At 43.6% G+C, this 16,024-nt stretch overlaps 1 protein-coding gene across 1 annotated transcript in view; it reads right to left on the bottom strand.

Moving 5' to 3' along the window:
• Positions 1-1,936: 1,936 nt before the first annotated feature.
• The window catches only part of fam169b (family with sequence similarity 169 member B), a 31,424-nt gene continuing 17,336 nt past the window's right edge, over positions 1,937-16,024 (bottom strand). Inside the window, exons 4-7 of the mRNA XM_034175538.1 lie at positions 13,560-13,642; positions 13,351-13,476; positions 13,098-13,165; positions 1,937-2,267 (exon numbers count right to left, since the gene is read on the bottom strand). Of these exons, the coding sequence (XP_034031429.1) occupies positions 2,175-2,267; positions 13,098-13,165; positions 13,351-13,476; positions 13,560-13,642 (370 nt within the window). The 3' untranslated portion in view covers positions 1,937-2,174. The remainder of the gene's footprint in view (positions 2,268-13,097; positions 13,166-13,350; positions 13,477-13,559; positions 13,643-16,024) is intronic.

Genomic DNA, 16,024 nt, shown 5'->3' with positions numbered 1-16,024 from the left:
GCAGGGTGGAGTGGGTGGAGAAAGGTGGCAGGAGTGATTTGTGACTGAAGAATATCAGCAAGAGTGAAGGGGAAAGTTTACAAGACAGTAGTGAGACCAGCTATGTTGTATGGTTTAGAGACAGTGGCACTAACAAAAAGGCAGGCGGCAGAGCTGGAGGTGGCAGAGCTGAAGATGTTGAGATTCTCTTTGGGAGTGACAAGAATGGACAAGATTAGGAATGAACATATCAGAGGAACAGCTCAGGTGGGATGGTTTGGAGACAAAGTCAGAGAGGCGAAATTGAGATGGTTTGGACATGTGCAGAGGCGGGACCCAGGGTATATAGGGAGAAGGATGCTGAGGATGGAGCCACCAGGCAGGAGGAGAAGAGGGAGACCAAAGAGGAGGTTTATGGATGTGCTGAGGGAGGACATGCAGGTGGTTGGTGTGACAGAGGAAGATACAGAGGACAGGGTGAGATGGAAACGATTGATCTGCTGTGTCGACCCCTAACGGGAACAGCCGAAAGACAAAGAAGAAGATTATTATTATTATTATTATTGTTGTTGTTGTTACTATTGTTAAGTGGTCTTTGGTCTGAAAAGTTTAGTAATAGTCCATGGACCAAGCAGGTTTTCAGTACCACTTAATGGGACTAACCGACACAAAATGTATGATAGTCATCTCAGGGTAGCCAGGTAGGCGTCAATGAAGTATTACATAGAGGCCACAATTTAATAATGCTCCAGTCATATTGAGAAATATACCACATTATTTGTCCAATCATAACAATTCCATAAAGGTATAGTTTGGACTATCTATGACAGAATTCTATAGATTTATGGTGTAAAAACAGCAAAAATGGCGTCAACTTTCAGTTTCAGTTTGTACAGGGGTCAAAAGTTAAATTTCCTCCAATTCTGGAAAGAAATGATGCAAATTATTGGTTGAGTTAATAGGGTTTAAAAAGACAGTTTTCACCATTTGTCATGCTTAGTTACCACGTTACAGTAAATGGACTGCATTTATATAGAGCTTTTCCATCTGCATCAGATGCTCAACGCGCTTTACAATTATGCCTCACATTCACCCTTTCACACAAACACACCGATGTCAGGGTGCTGCCATACAAGGTGCTCACTACACACTGTGGGAGCAACTTTGGGATTAAGGACCTTGTCCAAGGGCCCTTAATGATTTTCGGGTCAGGCTGGGATTTGAACTGAGGATCCTCTGGTCTCAAGCCCAACGCTTAACCACTAGACCATCACCTCCTAGTGTGCAGTGTAACATATGTCACATGTCATAGAATCCAGTGTATGCCAACCTTATTTAACCTTTACTTTGGAAACCAAACATTCAACATAATCAAAACTATTCCATTTAGTAATCCTTTCATTTCAACCAATACTTTGCATCATGTTTTACTGAAATTGGAGCAACCTTAACTTCTGACCCCTGTACAAACTGTAACTGTCACCATTTTTTGCTGTTTTTACCCCATAACTCCATAACATTCAGTCACAGTTAGTCCAAGCTATACCTTTTTAAAATTGTTATGATCAAACAAATAATATGGTATATTTTTCAACATGATTGGAGCATTTTTAAATTTGGACCCCTGTGTAACACTTCATTCACCCCTACCTGGCTACAGCTACCACCCTGGAATGGCTATCATACGTTTTTGGGTAGGCCATAGTACACTGAGGCTGGATTTTACATGTTGTTTAGTCCCCTGAAGTGATACTGATTAGGTCAAAATTGATGACTGGCTCACAGACTTCAAACAGTGATGACTCTTCTTCTGGCTGCACTGCAAAATGCAAAATGCAAAATGCAAAAAAATAAACGGAGTAAGTATGTCCCTTTTGGGCTCCTGTATCAACATGGCGGTGCAACATGGCGGTCTCCTTGAGGCGGCCTGCTCCCATGTCGATATGCAGAGCTTTAACTCAGGGTCCTAATTCGCTTGGCACTTTTGAGCATTTCCCGTGGATCTGGCTGCACGCTGTGAGGATCTGCAGACTCAGAGGACTTGTATTTTCTGTGCAAGACCAAGACTTTATTGACTTGGTGGGAGGTTGTCCACGATCCTGATCGTCAGTGTGGGCCCCTGGGCTACATCCTGTCCCGGAGACCATCGTGCCTCGGACGTCTCCTCCCAGGTTTGTGCCACAAGACTTTATGCGTTATTCAGAAACGTCTACTTGAAGTGGAGCGAGTGTGTCTTTCTCACAGGTGTTGACTGAGGCCACGTCCTGCTCCCAGTTATTAATCAACTTCTACAACAGAGCAGATATGGCAACATGTCACATGATGCAACAAAGTGACTTATGATGACTTGCAAAGAAAAGTGATGCATTAAATAAATGTTCATTTTACATCAGCTGTGCTGAGGGCAATCCAATGTTGTCTTCAGCATCAGGATGCGATTACACATCATTTCTTTCTCTGACATACAAGTGTGTCTGTGAATCATAAATACAGACACTCAGAGACCAGCAGCATGATTTACTGGAAGTTTTTCATTAATCAGCAACATGTCATGTAACAATTAGCTTTGATGTAATATGTGGGTTTTTTGGCACTGCCCATTTTTCCAAAGTATTTTCACTTTATTTAATTGTTTCTCAGATGGATATTTAAATAAAACCACACAAACTGCTTACATGAAAATATTCCTGAAAGTTAATTGAGAAAGATGAGATGAACCACTGTGTAATTCTATAGGAACGGAATTCCAGTGACAACAAAATCTGGCCATATTTGAGCTCAACATTAAAAATTTGCTGGGATTGTAATTCCATTACCAAAGAATTCCCGCTACTGGAGAAAATGTCACAATCTCATCCTTATGTTGAACAAAAAGTCAGCCCATTTCCCAAAATTTATTTGGTAATCAATGTTTTAATATCAAATTTAACTCGACTATCTAAGACTAAATGCAGATGTTGCACAATCCATGTATTTCTTATGATGCATTCATGTTTGCTGTAAACCAAATTTGTTTTTTTTTGTTTTTTTTTTTTTTATTGAGGCGACATTGAAAAATTCCACCACTGCTGGCTGTGAATACAAGAACCGTGTTCTGTGATGACACTTGCTCTCAAAAAAAAGTTATTTTTCAACTTCACCTCTTAGCAAAAGGACAAACTGGAGCTTCGAGGGATGGACTGTTTAAGTGCAGAGAGTTGTTGTGGTGTGTGGAGGTTGACAAACAAAACTAGAGCACAAAATGGTAAATGGACTGCATTTATATTGCGCTTTTCCATCTGCATCAGCTGCTCATAGTGCTTTACAGTAATGCCTCACATTCACCCTGATGTCAGGGTGCTGCCATACAGGCACTCACTACACACCGGGAGCAACTAGGGGATTAAGGACCTTGCCCAAGGGCCCTTAGTGATTTTCTGTTCAGGCTGGGATTTGAACCAAGGATCCTCTGGTCTCAATCCCAACGCTTAACCACTAGACAATCACCTCCCCTAACAACCTCCGACAACACTAGTTTCTAATTCCACAAATTTTTACCTTGGAAAAAAATTTAAAGGTCAAAGTCCTGTTAGAAGTGGCTTTTTATAAGCTAAAATATAATAGTAGAGAAGCTTGAATCTTCGACTGGACTGGGTTGCTTGACGCGAGGACGTTTCGCTTCAAATCACAGAAGCTTCCTCAGCTAAAATTCTTGCTCTGGAAGTCTGACTTCTGCCTGACTCTTGTAGAGATGAATAAAACAGAAGCCACAAAAGCTGGAGTTTTAAACCTAACCAGACCCCTCCTACTGAGAGGCAGACTGCTATATGGTTAGTGACTAAACAATAGCTCTAATTAGCAACTATTGTGCTCTAGTTAGCACTCTCCTAATGACAGGGCAGCTGTCCCTCCTAATGATGGGATGGATGCCTTTCCTGATGGCTCCCTTGATGATTCTCCTGATGACGTGAATGACTCATTACCATGAACAAAAGACTGAAATTCCTTTGACCTGAGTACCCCATTGTAAACAGGGGATAAAGCGTGTCTTAGACCCCCTCCCCGGTTAAGGCTGGGTTTCAAACGTTTCACAAAGAATGCCTCCTTGACCCCTCTCTCAAACCATTTCTTCTCTCTGGCTAATATTTTAACTTCCTTGTCCTCAAACATGTGGTTAGTGTCTTTAAGGTGGAGATGAACTGCAGACTGAGGTCCACTGGCACCCTCTCTGCGGTGCTGGTATAGCCTTTTGTGTAAAGGTTGCTTAGTCTCACTTATGTAGTGTTCGTAAAATATAATGCAAAATATAGATCAAAAAGGCTTTTCAACGTTAAAATTGATTATCCGCTAAATCCAAAATATGGATCAGATGCAGATCAAACTTAGTCTATTCATTGAGAGTGCAAGTTTGCAACTCATTGTCTCAAATGAGAGTGATTGAGGCACTTTTGATTGAGATATAATGAAAAATGTACACCAAATGGGCTTTTCAATGTTAAAATCAAATGTCCACAAAAGCCACAGTCTTGATCAGATCCAGATGAAACATTGCCAGGTGATAGTGAGTGCCAGTCTGCACCGCATTTTCAAATATGAGAGTGATCGGGGCACGTTTGGTTAATATATAATGTAAAGTATACGAGTACATTAAAAGGGGGTTTTCAATGTTACATTGTTGTAACATTGAATCCCCAATCTTGATCAGGTCCAAATGAAACTTTGTCAGGTGATAGTGAGCACCAGTCTGCACCTCACTTTCAAATATGAAAGTAATCGGGACATGTTTGATTAAGATATAATGTAAAATATACATTAAAAGGGGGGTTTCAGTGTTACATTCAAATATCCACAAAATCCACAATATTGATCAGATCCAGATCAAACATTGTCAGTGAATAAAGGATACCATCCTACATAACACTCAGGAGTTATGGGGTGTATGGTAGAGGTAGTACCTCTGTTGGGGGGACATGTCGTGCTCTTCGGAGTAGTTCGCCCATCTTGGTCCTCACCATGCACTCAGCTCTCCCCTGTGGCTCCTAGCAGCTGTTAGCATGCAACAGCGGCCACACCCCGGGCAATGACTTCGACTGGCTGGCTGAACCAGGCGGAGGGTAGCTGACGGGTCTAAAACCCTCAGTGAATTCGGGCTTGTCTACCCTTGCATGCGAAGACTGGATCCAGCGGACTGCGCGGAGGAAACCAACTGATTGGTTCAACGGGCAGAAAGACGGACCCAGCAAAGCGCTGTGGAGCGCGAACAGGGCACAGTGAGACACTAAGGACACTGTTGGCCATCCACTGCATCCCAAGCCATCTCCAGCCGTCCTGACTATGTCTTGCCACTGGACACAGATGGGCCGGGATAAGAGAGTGAGGCTGATGACTGTGCGCAACTCTCCCTCACTTAAATCCAAGTCACGCGCAAGTCATGACTCCACCCTCCACACACCACCACACACCCACCACCGTAATAATAATAATAAAAAAACACAAGACCTGTGGCGATGGGCGAGTGGCGAAGAAGCAGGTGCGGATACACTGGGAGCTGTAGTCACAAACCTGCACACAGGTGGCCCAGGGCATAGGGTCGCTCTCTACTGGGCTGAAGTAGCAGTGGAGTTCGGCAGCCCCCTGGGCGACTGAGCAGCCCTGTTTAGGATCGCTCTGCTCACCTCCATGGAGGAAGGGGCTAGAAAAGGTGCCTCAAACATAGCCTGCTTCAAACTCACCCCGGTAAGCATACCGCGGCTTGCGGGGATCCCACTTAGCGGTCGTAACTCAGCAAAAAAGAAAGTGAAGGTATTAAATCTTGGCACATGGAATGTGCAAATCCTGCTGGATAACATCAAAGCAGACAGGCCAGAAAGAAGAACGGCGCTAGTGGCCAGGGAACTAGCTCGCTACAACGTGGACATAGCGGCACTCAGTGAAACATGCCTTGCGGACAAGGGCCAGCTCACAGAGCAAGGTGGCGGATACACATTCTTCTGGAGTGGTCGCAGCAGCACTGAACGGCGAGAAGCAGGAGTTGGCTTTGCCATCAAGTCCCATCTCGCAAGGAAACTTGCCAAGCTTCCAGAGGGTATCAATGAACGACTGATGATTCTTCAGCTCCCGCTGGGGGGGAAGAAGAATGTGACTCTGATTAGCGCATATGCCCCCACCATGACAAACCCTGAAGACATCAAGGACAAGTTCTAAGAAGAACTCGACACCCTTATTGCAGCAGTCCCACAGTCCGAGAAACTTTTTTGTCCTCGGGGACTTCAATGCTAGAGTAGGGGTCGACCACCAGACCTGGGATGGAGCCATTGGAAGACATGGCATTGGCAAGTGCAACAGCAACGGACTGCTGCTTCTCAAAACCTGTGCTGCACACGACCTCATTATCACCAATACCCTGTTCCGCCTCCCCATCCGCAACAAGACATCTTGGATGCATCCGCGTTCCAGGCACTGGCATCTGATCGATTATGTCATCACCAGGAAGAGGGATAGGCAGGACGTGCGGGTGACCAAGTCGATGTGCGGCGCCAAGTGCTGGACTGACCACTGGCTCATCGTCTCTAAGTGCAAACTTCGCATCCAACCAGCAAGAAGACCCCAGTGTCAGGAGGCTGTTAAGAGGCTCAATGTCTCGAAGCTGAAGAAGGTCGCTGACCAACTCTCCAGTGACTTGGATGACAGGCTGTCCGACACGCTGAACGACCAGGACAGCATTGAGGAACAGTGGGCTGCGTTCAGAGATACTGTCTACTCCACGGTTCTCGAACACCTCGGACCAACCATACGTAAAAACCAGGACTGGTTCGACGAGAACGAGGAAGAGATTCAGTCCCTGCTGACAGAGAAACACCAGCTGTTCCGAGTCCACCAGAACGACCCCTCCACACAAGCAAAGAAAGATGCTTTCACCAATGCCAGGCAGAGGGTCCAGAAGAAGATACGCGAGATGCAAGATGCCTGGTTTAGCAAGAAGGCCGATGAAATCCAGGGCTATGCGGACAGTCACAACACCAAGCGCTTCTATGACTCGCTGAAGGCTGTCTACGGACCTCAGTCCTCAGGCTCCTCTCCCCTCCTCAGTGCAGATGGGACCCAACTGCTGACAGAGAAGAAGCAGATACTGGAGAGATGAGCTGAACATTTCAACCAGGTCCTCAACCGCCCTGCCGTAATCAATGAAGAGGCCATTGCGCGTCTACCTCAAGTGGAGGTCAACGAAGACCTCAACACTCTGCCCACAGAAGATGAAGTCAGACAGGCCATCAAACAGCTCTCCTGTGGCAAAGCTCCAGGATCAGATGCTATCCCTGCTGAAGTGTACAAGGCAGGCGGCCCAGCATTGCTGCAAAGACTGACCAAACTCTTCCAGTCATTGTGGAGTGCAGGCGAGCTCCCCCAACAGTTGAAGGACACCAGTATCATCCACATCTACAAGAGGAAAGGCAACCGCCAGCAATGCGACAACCACAGAGGCATCTCCCTTCTGTCCATCGTAGGGAAAATCCTGGCTCGAGTCCTGCTCAACCGCCTACTACAACACCTTGAGCAGGGCCTCCTTCCAGAAAGTCAATGCGGATTCCGTGCCGGACGTGGAACTGTGGACATGATATTTGCTGTGCGCCAACTTCAGGAAAAGTGCCAGGAGCAACACAGCGACCTCTTCGTGACCTTTGTCGATCTGACGAAGGCCTTCGATATGGTCAGCAGGGAAGGCCTGTGGAAAATCATGGAGAAGTTTGGCTGCCCCAGCAGGTTCATCACAATGGTGCGACAGTTCCATGACGGCATGATGGTGAAAGTTCTGCATGATGGTGACGAGTCAGAGGCCTTCCCAGTCACCAACGGCGTAAAGCAGGGCTGCGTTCTTGCCCTGACACTGTTCAGCATGGTCTTTTCCGCCATGCTGACCGACGCTTTCCAGGACGGCCAGGACAGCATTCGCCTCAGATACAGGACTGACGGCGGGCTGTTCAACCTCAGGCGCCTCCAGGCTGTCACCAAGTTGACAGAGACCGTCATCAGAGATCTATTGTTTGCTGATGATTGCGTGCTCAACGCAGCTACAGAATAGAAGATGCAGCATGAAATGGACTGCTTCTCGAGAGCATGCGACAACTTCGGTCTCACCATCAGCACCAAAAAGACCGAAGTTATGTACCAACTAGCACCCGGAAAACTATACCAAGAACCCCACATCACAGTGACAGGACAGAATCTGCAGGCGGTCGACAACTTTACATACCTGGGTAGCACCCTTTCTCGCGCAGTCAACATCGATGCAGAAATCAACAACAGGGTTGCAAAAGCCAGCGCCTCATTTGGAAGGCTCCGTGAGAATGTCTGGGAACGGAGAGGACTTAGCATTACCTGCAAGCTGAAGGTCTACCGTGCAGTGGTTCTAACCATCCTGCTCTATGCCAGTGAGACCTGGACTGTCTACAGCAGACATGCCAAGCAGCTCAACCACTTCCATATGAGCTGCCTCCGTCGCCTCCTCCACATCAGGTGGCAGGACAAAGTCCCGGACACGGAGGTCCTTGAGCGAGCCGGCCTCCCCAGCATCTACACCCTCCTGCAGAAGACGCAAGTCAGATGGACTGGCCACGTAATCAGAATGCCTGACACTCGACTGCCAAAGCAGCTCCTGTATGGAGAACTGTGCCAGGGCAAGCGCTCTGTCGGGGGGCAGAAGAAACGCTACAAAGACTGTCTCAAAGCGTCCCTGAAAAACCTGGGCTTTGAGCTCACCTCTTGGGAAACGCTTGCCCACAACCGCCCTCAGTGGCACAGCAAGACCACCAGTGGCGCCCGCGCAGCAGAGGCCAGACAGATCGCGGACGCCAAAACAAAATGAGCCGCACGCAAGGCCCGAGCTACCTCTACCTCCACCGCAGCACCTACCCATGTGTGTCCCGCATGTGGGCGCACCTTTCAAGCCCGGATTGGCCTCATCAGCCACCTCTGGACACACCGTCACTGTTTACCCACCTAGTGGAGCCATGGTCATCTTCGACCCCGAAGGACGAACAACAACACATAACACTCTCAAATATGAAAGAAATTTGATCTTTTATGACATAATTCTAATTCATAATTCATTTTATTGTGTAAAATAGTATATACATAGTATAATAAAAGCACACATCAGTACATTAAAATACAATGTTAAGCACTCATAAGAACATTAATTTAAAATCCCATCAAGATTATGAGGTTAAAAAGAAGCACACATCAAGCCTCAAGTAATTTTGATATTAAAATATATATATTTTTTTATACCATGTAAACTTAAACGTAAACTGAGGTGGTATAATATCTATCATAATTAATTTTAAAAGAATTTACATCAGGTGAGAGTACAATGTGTTCAGGGAGGCTGTTCCACAAACATACAACTCTATTACTAAAACTAAACTTTCTAATATTAAGATGTGATCTTTTCACTTCCACAGTGAGTTCATGGCCTCTAAGACCAAGATACCTTTGTCTAGTAAATAAAGTATTGGGGTCTATTGCCTCAAAACCATGCAGAATTTTATACATTTCAATTAGGTCATCCTGAACTCTTCTATCCTCAAGAGTTGTTAAATCTAATTCACTTAATCTTTCCTCATAACTCAAATTTTGCAACCCAGGTACTAATTTGGTTGCACGTCTTTGAACCTTTTCCAGTAACAATTTATCTTTTTCAAAATATGGTGACCATACTTGTACACAGTACTCAAGATGTGGTCGTACATAACTTTTATACAAAACTAAAAATGACTGTCAATAAATGTAAATGCTCTCTTGATCATACCTAGGACACTATTAGCCTTAGCGGCAGCTTTGGCTGTGTATTTTGAAAAAGACAATTTGTTGGTAATTAAAACTCCTAGATCTTTTTCCTCACTTACAGAATTGAACATACTACCATTCATAAAGTACTCATGACATGGATTTTGATGACCTACATGTAATACTTTACACTTATCTTCATTAAAACCTAATAACCATTGTTTTGACCATAACATTAAATTGTCGATATCTTTTTGCAAATTTTCTGAGTGAACTAGGGACAAGATTCGATGATACACCGTGGTGTCATCTGCAAAGAGTTTGCATTTAGTTGATATTGCACCAGGCAAGTCGTTAATAAATAGTAAAAATAGGACCAGCCCTAGGACCAGTCCCTGAGGCACCCCACTAGTTACACTCAACCATTTAGACTTTGCATTGTTAACACATACCCGTTGTTTCCTGTCTCTAAGGAAATCTTCAACCCAATAACAAAGTTTACCAACAGTACCATAGATCTGAAGTTTATAAATTAATCTGGCATTAGGGACGGAATCAAAAGGCTTTTTTAAAATCAAAATATAACACATCAAATGGTAAGCCCTCATCATAAAAGGTGGTCCATTCTTCTAGTGTGGTAAGCAAATTAGTGAGACAGGATCTCCCTTTTCTAAAACCATGCTGCTCATCACACAGCTTATTAATAGTGTGAGTAACAATGCTATAACAAGTTTTTCACAAATCTTACATATCTGAGAAGTGAGACTTACTGTACTATAATTTCCAGCTATACACTTATCCCCCTTCTTAAAAATGGGAATTACATTAGCAAACTTCCAAATATCAGGTACTTTACTTTGGTCAAAAGACTGTCTAAAAATACAAAACAGAGGAAAGTATAACTCATCTGCACATTCCTGAAGGACACGTGGGTGGATCTCATCTGGACCCATAGCTTTGGTAGGATTGGTTATAAGTAAAATTTCTTGACATCATTAGGTGTGAAAATATGTTTTCAAGAATGGTTTCATCACTCATTCTATTATGAACAAAAAGTTCTGATACATCATCTCCATATATACAGTGCATGAAATCGTTAAACCAAATCAAGCCTTTATCGTCCTCATGGACAAACACAGACTGAAAGAAACTGTTCAGTTCATCTGCTATATCACAATCGTTATTAAGATCATCACCATTTGTATTTGTATGACAGTTATGAATTTTTGAAAATTCTTTGAATGTTAAAGATAGGGAATTTTTTCAATTTTCCAAGATTTTACCTGACTTTAACCTTTGACCTTGCCTATTAGGATATGAATCTTCAGTAAAATTTTCATCACAATATAAAAAATTGTGGGCTGCAGACTGTTCACAATCAAACAAACAGACAGACAAACAAACAGGGGCGAAAACATAACCTCCTCCAACTTCGTTGACAGAGGTCAAGAACCCATTGATTTCGAGTCACCGGCGAGTCCATGGATCCCAGAAGGTAAAGCAACCATCAGAGCCAAAGCTTCCTATTTTAATATAACACTCTGCAAAAATGCTAAAACTCTGTTGTATCTATCAATTAAATAAATTATTGCCTGTCTCTTTAAAACTGAAAAATAACTGTGCCTCACATCGTCACAGACTGTCCACCGCTGCAGACGTCAGTAATTCTGCTATAACGACCAGCTTGGCAGTTTTTCTACAGTCAACCTGTGAAGGTGGCATCAACCTTTCACATTCCCAAAAGAAATATTGGTCATTCTCTGTGATACTGCAGATGGATCCGTTTGTGTCCAAAATGCTCCACTGGTTGCATGGCTTGGGGCTTTGCTGGGAGGACTCTGCAGTAATTGCTCTGATGTTCACTCAATCGATGAATACTCTGATTGCATACGAAAGAAGGTGAGTGAGGAATCAGAATGTCTGGATTTGCAATTGTTCTGGAACAAGACCCAGGCTTTTAATGACTTTCTGGGCTGGACCATCAGAAGTGTATATGTGGTAAAAGTGTTGAGTTTGTTGAGAGCTTAACTTGTCTTAGCACTAACTTTGATATCTGTGGGAGAAAGATGCCGGGGAAGAACTAATGTAGTCATCAAGTTTCTACACAGAGGTGTTTGGTGATGCTACCGCCTCTGCAGGAGAATAAAGGAGGTCCAAGTTGCTAGGATCCCAGTGCTTCCTGTCTTACTGTGTAGCTGTGAGACTTGGACACTAACTGGTGCCCCAAGGCAATGATTAGATGTCTTTGGATTTCCACGTTTCAGCTTGCTGCAGTAGATAGTAGATGGTAATTTGGAGAAGTTGGGAAGGAGCAGTAGTCTGTCAGGGTGGTTGCCCTCCAGCACACAAAGTGGTTCCATAGTGTGGTGGATGTGGTGATGCACTGCAGTAGCACATGTCCTCAGACCTGGCTTGTATTATAGAGCGTAAAACTTTAAATTCAGCTTTCTCAGCTTCATTACTCAAGGTTCTTGAAATGGAGCAGTACCTCCACCTGGTGGACATTTACCATTAAGGCAGGTACAATTATTGCTCGACTGTTATTAACTCATCATTGTACACGTCAAGATTGTAAATGTAAGCAGCATTTCCCAGCATGTCCTCCCACTTGACACAATTACGCTCAACATTTTTATCAATATGAACATTAATATATTTCATGATCATTTTTAAAGTGCTCACACTTTGAGTGTTTGTATTTGATGATACAACCCCAATTCCAAGGATTTTGGGATGTTGTGTAAAATGTAAATAAAAACAGAATACAATGATTTGCAAATCCTCTTCAACCTATGTTCAATTGAATACACCACAGAGACAAGATATTTAATGTTCAAAACTGATAAACTTTATTGTTTTTGTGCAAATATTTGCTCATTTTGAAATGGATGCCTGCAACACATTTCAAAAAAGTTGGGACAGCACAACAAAAGACTGGGAAAGCTGATGAATGCTCAAAGAACAACTGTTTGGAAACAGGTGAGTGTCATGATTGGGTATAAAAGGAGCATCCCCCAAAGGCTCAGCCATTCACAAACAAAGATGGGGCGAGGATCACCACTGTGTGAACAACTGCGTGAAAAAAAGTCCAACAGTTTAAGAACAATGTTTCTCAATGTTCAATTGCAAGGAATTTAGAGATTCCATCATCTATAGTCCATAATATAATCAATAATATAATTCTTACTTTCAGATTTTACAGATTAAAAAACACAAATTTTGTATCTGTCTGAGGACACGGGGATGACAACATATCCTCCTCAGGACGTTGGTCGAGGTAATAAAGTAAAATGACAAGCAGCTGTTTTAGTGGTTACAAAGTATTTTGCAGACACAAAATTAAACATTCACACCTTCTTAGATGAATCTTCTTCATTTCTCACCATCTCTCCTGCAGACGGGCTTCTCTCCTCATTAATACCTGAAGCACAGTGGGCAAACGAGGTGACACACCTGCTTCATTTGTAACTTTATTTAATGTAAAACAGAAAGTAAAAATACAATCTTCAGTAAAATTTGGATCAGAACTAAGGGGTGAATTCTCCTAAAGGTTCTTATTAAATAATGTTATATATTAAAAAAACGTGAGTATGTCTTTTAGCTGACTGTGACAGGAATATCCAAGCTGGATGCTGAGCCAGATGTTTCGTTGTTGAGTCCAACTTCCAGGGGCCTCCACCTCGTGGAGATGCTCTCTGTGATTCTTGTGTTCCTGCAGGAAGTGCCTACACACTGTGGACACACATGAAACCACAGATCCTCATCACGAAAACACACCATGCAGCGTTCACAGACAACAACGACAATGACAACACTTTCCATTTGTGACCGTAGGCCCCTTGTGGCCGGGACGGCGGTGGGATCGAACGCCGGACTGCTTGAACTAAAGACCAGAACTCTACCAGGTCAGCCAAAGGGGAATTCCCAGTTAGCCAGCGGGAACATCTTTTCAATCCGGACTTCACCTTGCTACACATTCAAAAAGCACTTTCAAAGTGCTGAATCTAAACAAAACACAAGATTAACTTCATATTTATATGGACAAAAGGCATTAACATCAGCTGTTATGCTGATGACACTTAATTTTACGTGTGTAAAAGCTAAAAATCAATTAAAGATTGTGGGTGAGCATTTCGTTTCAGCTGAGAGGTGGATGTCATGTAATTTCCTCTTGAGAGGATGGTGATTGCCTCTAAATTTAAATATCCCGTAGAATGAATGTAGTTAGCATTTTTTTTTTTAAATGGTATATTTAAGAATATCCTGTAGTCAGTGTTGTAGTCGAGTCCACTTCCTCTGAGGTTCTCTCGGGTCTCTGAGACCAAGACCAAGACCGAGTCACAACAACCCAAGGCCAATGCCAAAGCAGAGTATTATACAAAGTCTATTGTAGTCACCTTGGCCCCTTTCCATAGAATCGTGTAATTTCAAGCCACAGCCAAGTGAGTTGGATGAGGCCTTTTACTTTTGTACTTTCATGGCACAAAGTATTGGAATCACAGAGATCTGTTGTGTGGGCCGCTGAAGAGGAGGTACTGCTGGCTCACCACCACCAGATGGCGCCCTGCTTGGAGTGCGGGCTTCAAGCACAAGAGGGCGCCAGAACCACTGGGAGTGACAGCCGTCAATCATCCTCAACACCAGCTGTCACTCATTCATCTCATCATCATCATCACCATAAAGGCCGGACGGCGACTCCACCTCCTCGCCGAGAAATCTCCTACGATTCGAGGTAAACTTCTCTGCTGTGATTATTGCGAATAATAATCTGATCTGTTTTGCAGCTGTTTTTCCTGTTGGTATTCCTTATCTGGGATTTTTGGCGTTTGGTGTGCCTGCGACGACTTCGCCTCACACCCCAAAACCGATAAGTGGTAAACAGGAGCTGCACATGTGTATGATTGGAGGTGGAGGTTCTCCCTCCAAGAGGAATCATTAATCAAGGTTGCTGGGTGTGAGGATTCACACTCACCACCTTCTGTTTCTGTCTGCCAGCAGTACCAGGGCCGACAACGGAGGACAGAGACCACCTGGGGACTCAGGGCTTGGCGGCTTCGGTGTTCTTCAGGCCGTTGGTGGTAGAAGCGGTGTGGGCCCCGGCTCTTCGTTCATCCGAGGTCTCCTATCTTCAAGCCTGCCCGCAGTCCTCTTGTGTATGATTGGCAGCACTCTTGTTTATATTACGTTGTGTTCTTGTGCAACATTAAATTGTTACTCCTTCTCTTATCCATTGTCCGTTCATTTGCGCCCCCTGTTGTGGGTCCGTGTTACGACACCTTCCCAACAAGATCAACATGTTACATGGGCAAAGGAATATAATATTGCTTGGGTAGGAGCAAGGCTGTTTCAAAAGATTTTTACATTAGTACAGTATTTTCCAGAGCATAACTTTTTTCTTTTTTAGTAGCTTGGGAGGCCATGCGACGTATACTCTGGTGCAACTTACCAAAAAAGGGGGGGCTTTCCAGGAAGCAAAGCACTAAACAAAATAAACTCCAATAATAAAAAACTAAATGCCAATAATGAAAAAGTATATTACAACAATGCACAAACTCCCACATTAAAGTGCTGATACTAAAGAAAAAAGGTGCGACTTATAGTCCAGAAAATATGGCACTTATAGACATAGCATAGCACGTGTCTGTGTGGGGACTAGAAAACAATGAATTCAAGCATTGGCATGTATAGGCCATGGTAAGGTTACCATGGCAGGCGTGTTCTTGTTTGGTAGGAAGTACAAAAAATAGGTAAAAACGAGTGGCCTTGAACCAACATGACTATGCCAACACTCAAGGCCTCAAAACCCTCAAAACCAAGGCCGGCCCGCAAGACCTCCAACACTTTCAAAATTATTATATTGTGAAAAAAAAAGACCATTACACTGTTTTTGACAAAAGCAAGCAGTAACAAACCATGTGGAGAATTACAGCTGGGGCCAGATGACTGAAGTTCCTTGAATCTGTACATTTATGTAAGTTTTTAGGGGGGCAGGGAGGGGTGCACAGTGAACAAAAACAGGGAGAAAAAAAGCTGTGTTGGGGTCATAAGTGGACCAAACAGCTGCATTTCATTTCCAGAACTAGAACACGACACATCTGTGTCCGGTGATCGCTGATTAATCATTAAGTTCTTCTTTATAGCAACAAGTGCCACACTTTAGGGTTATTTTATGTTCCTCTATTGTCAGGCAGTTTGCACATAAAATTACATTATTTATTATTATTATAATACTTTTAAGGAAATAAAGATTTCAGTGCTGGTATGAGGATGTTCCAGTCAT

Source organism: Thalassophryne amazonica, chromosome 8 (genome assembly GCF_902500255.1).
Source record: "Thalassophryne amazonica chromosome 8, fThaAma1.1, whole genome shotgun sequence".
Lineage (NCBI taxonomy): Eukaryota > Metazoa > Chordata > Actinopteri > Batrachoidiformes > Batrachoididae > Thalassophryne > Thalassophryne amazonica.
Note: the sequence above shows the minus strand (reverse complement) of the source record. Positions and strands in the feature narration are given on the sequence as shown.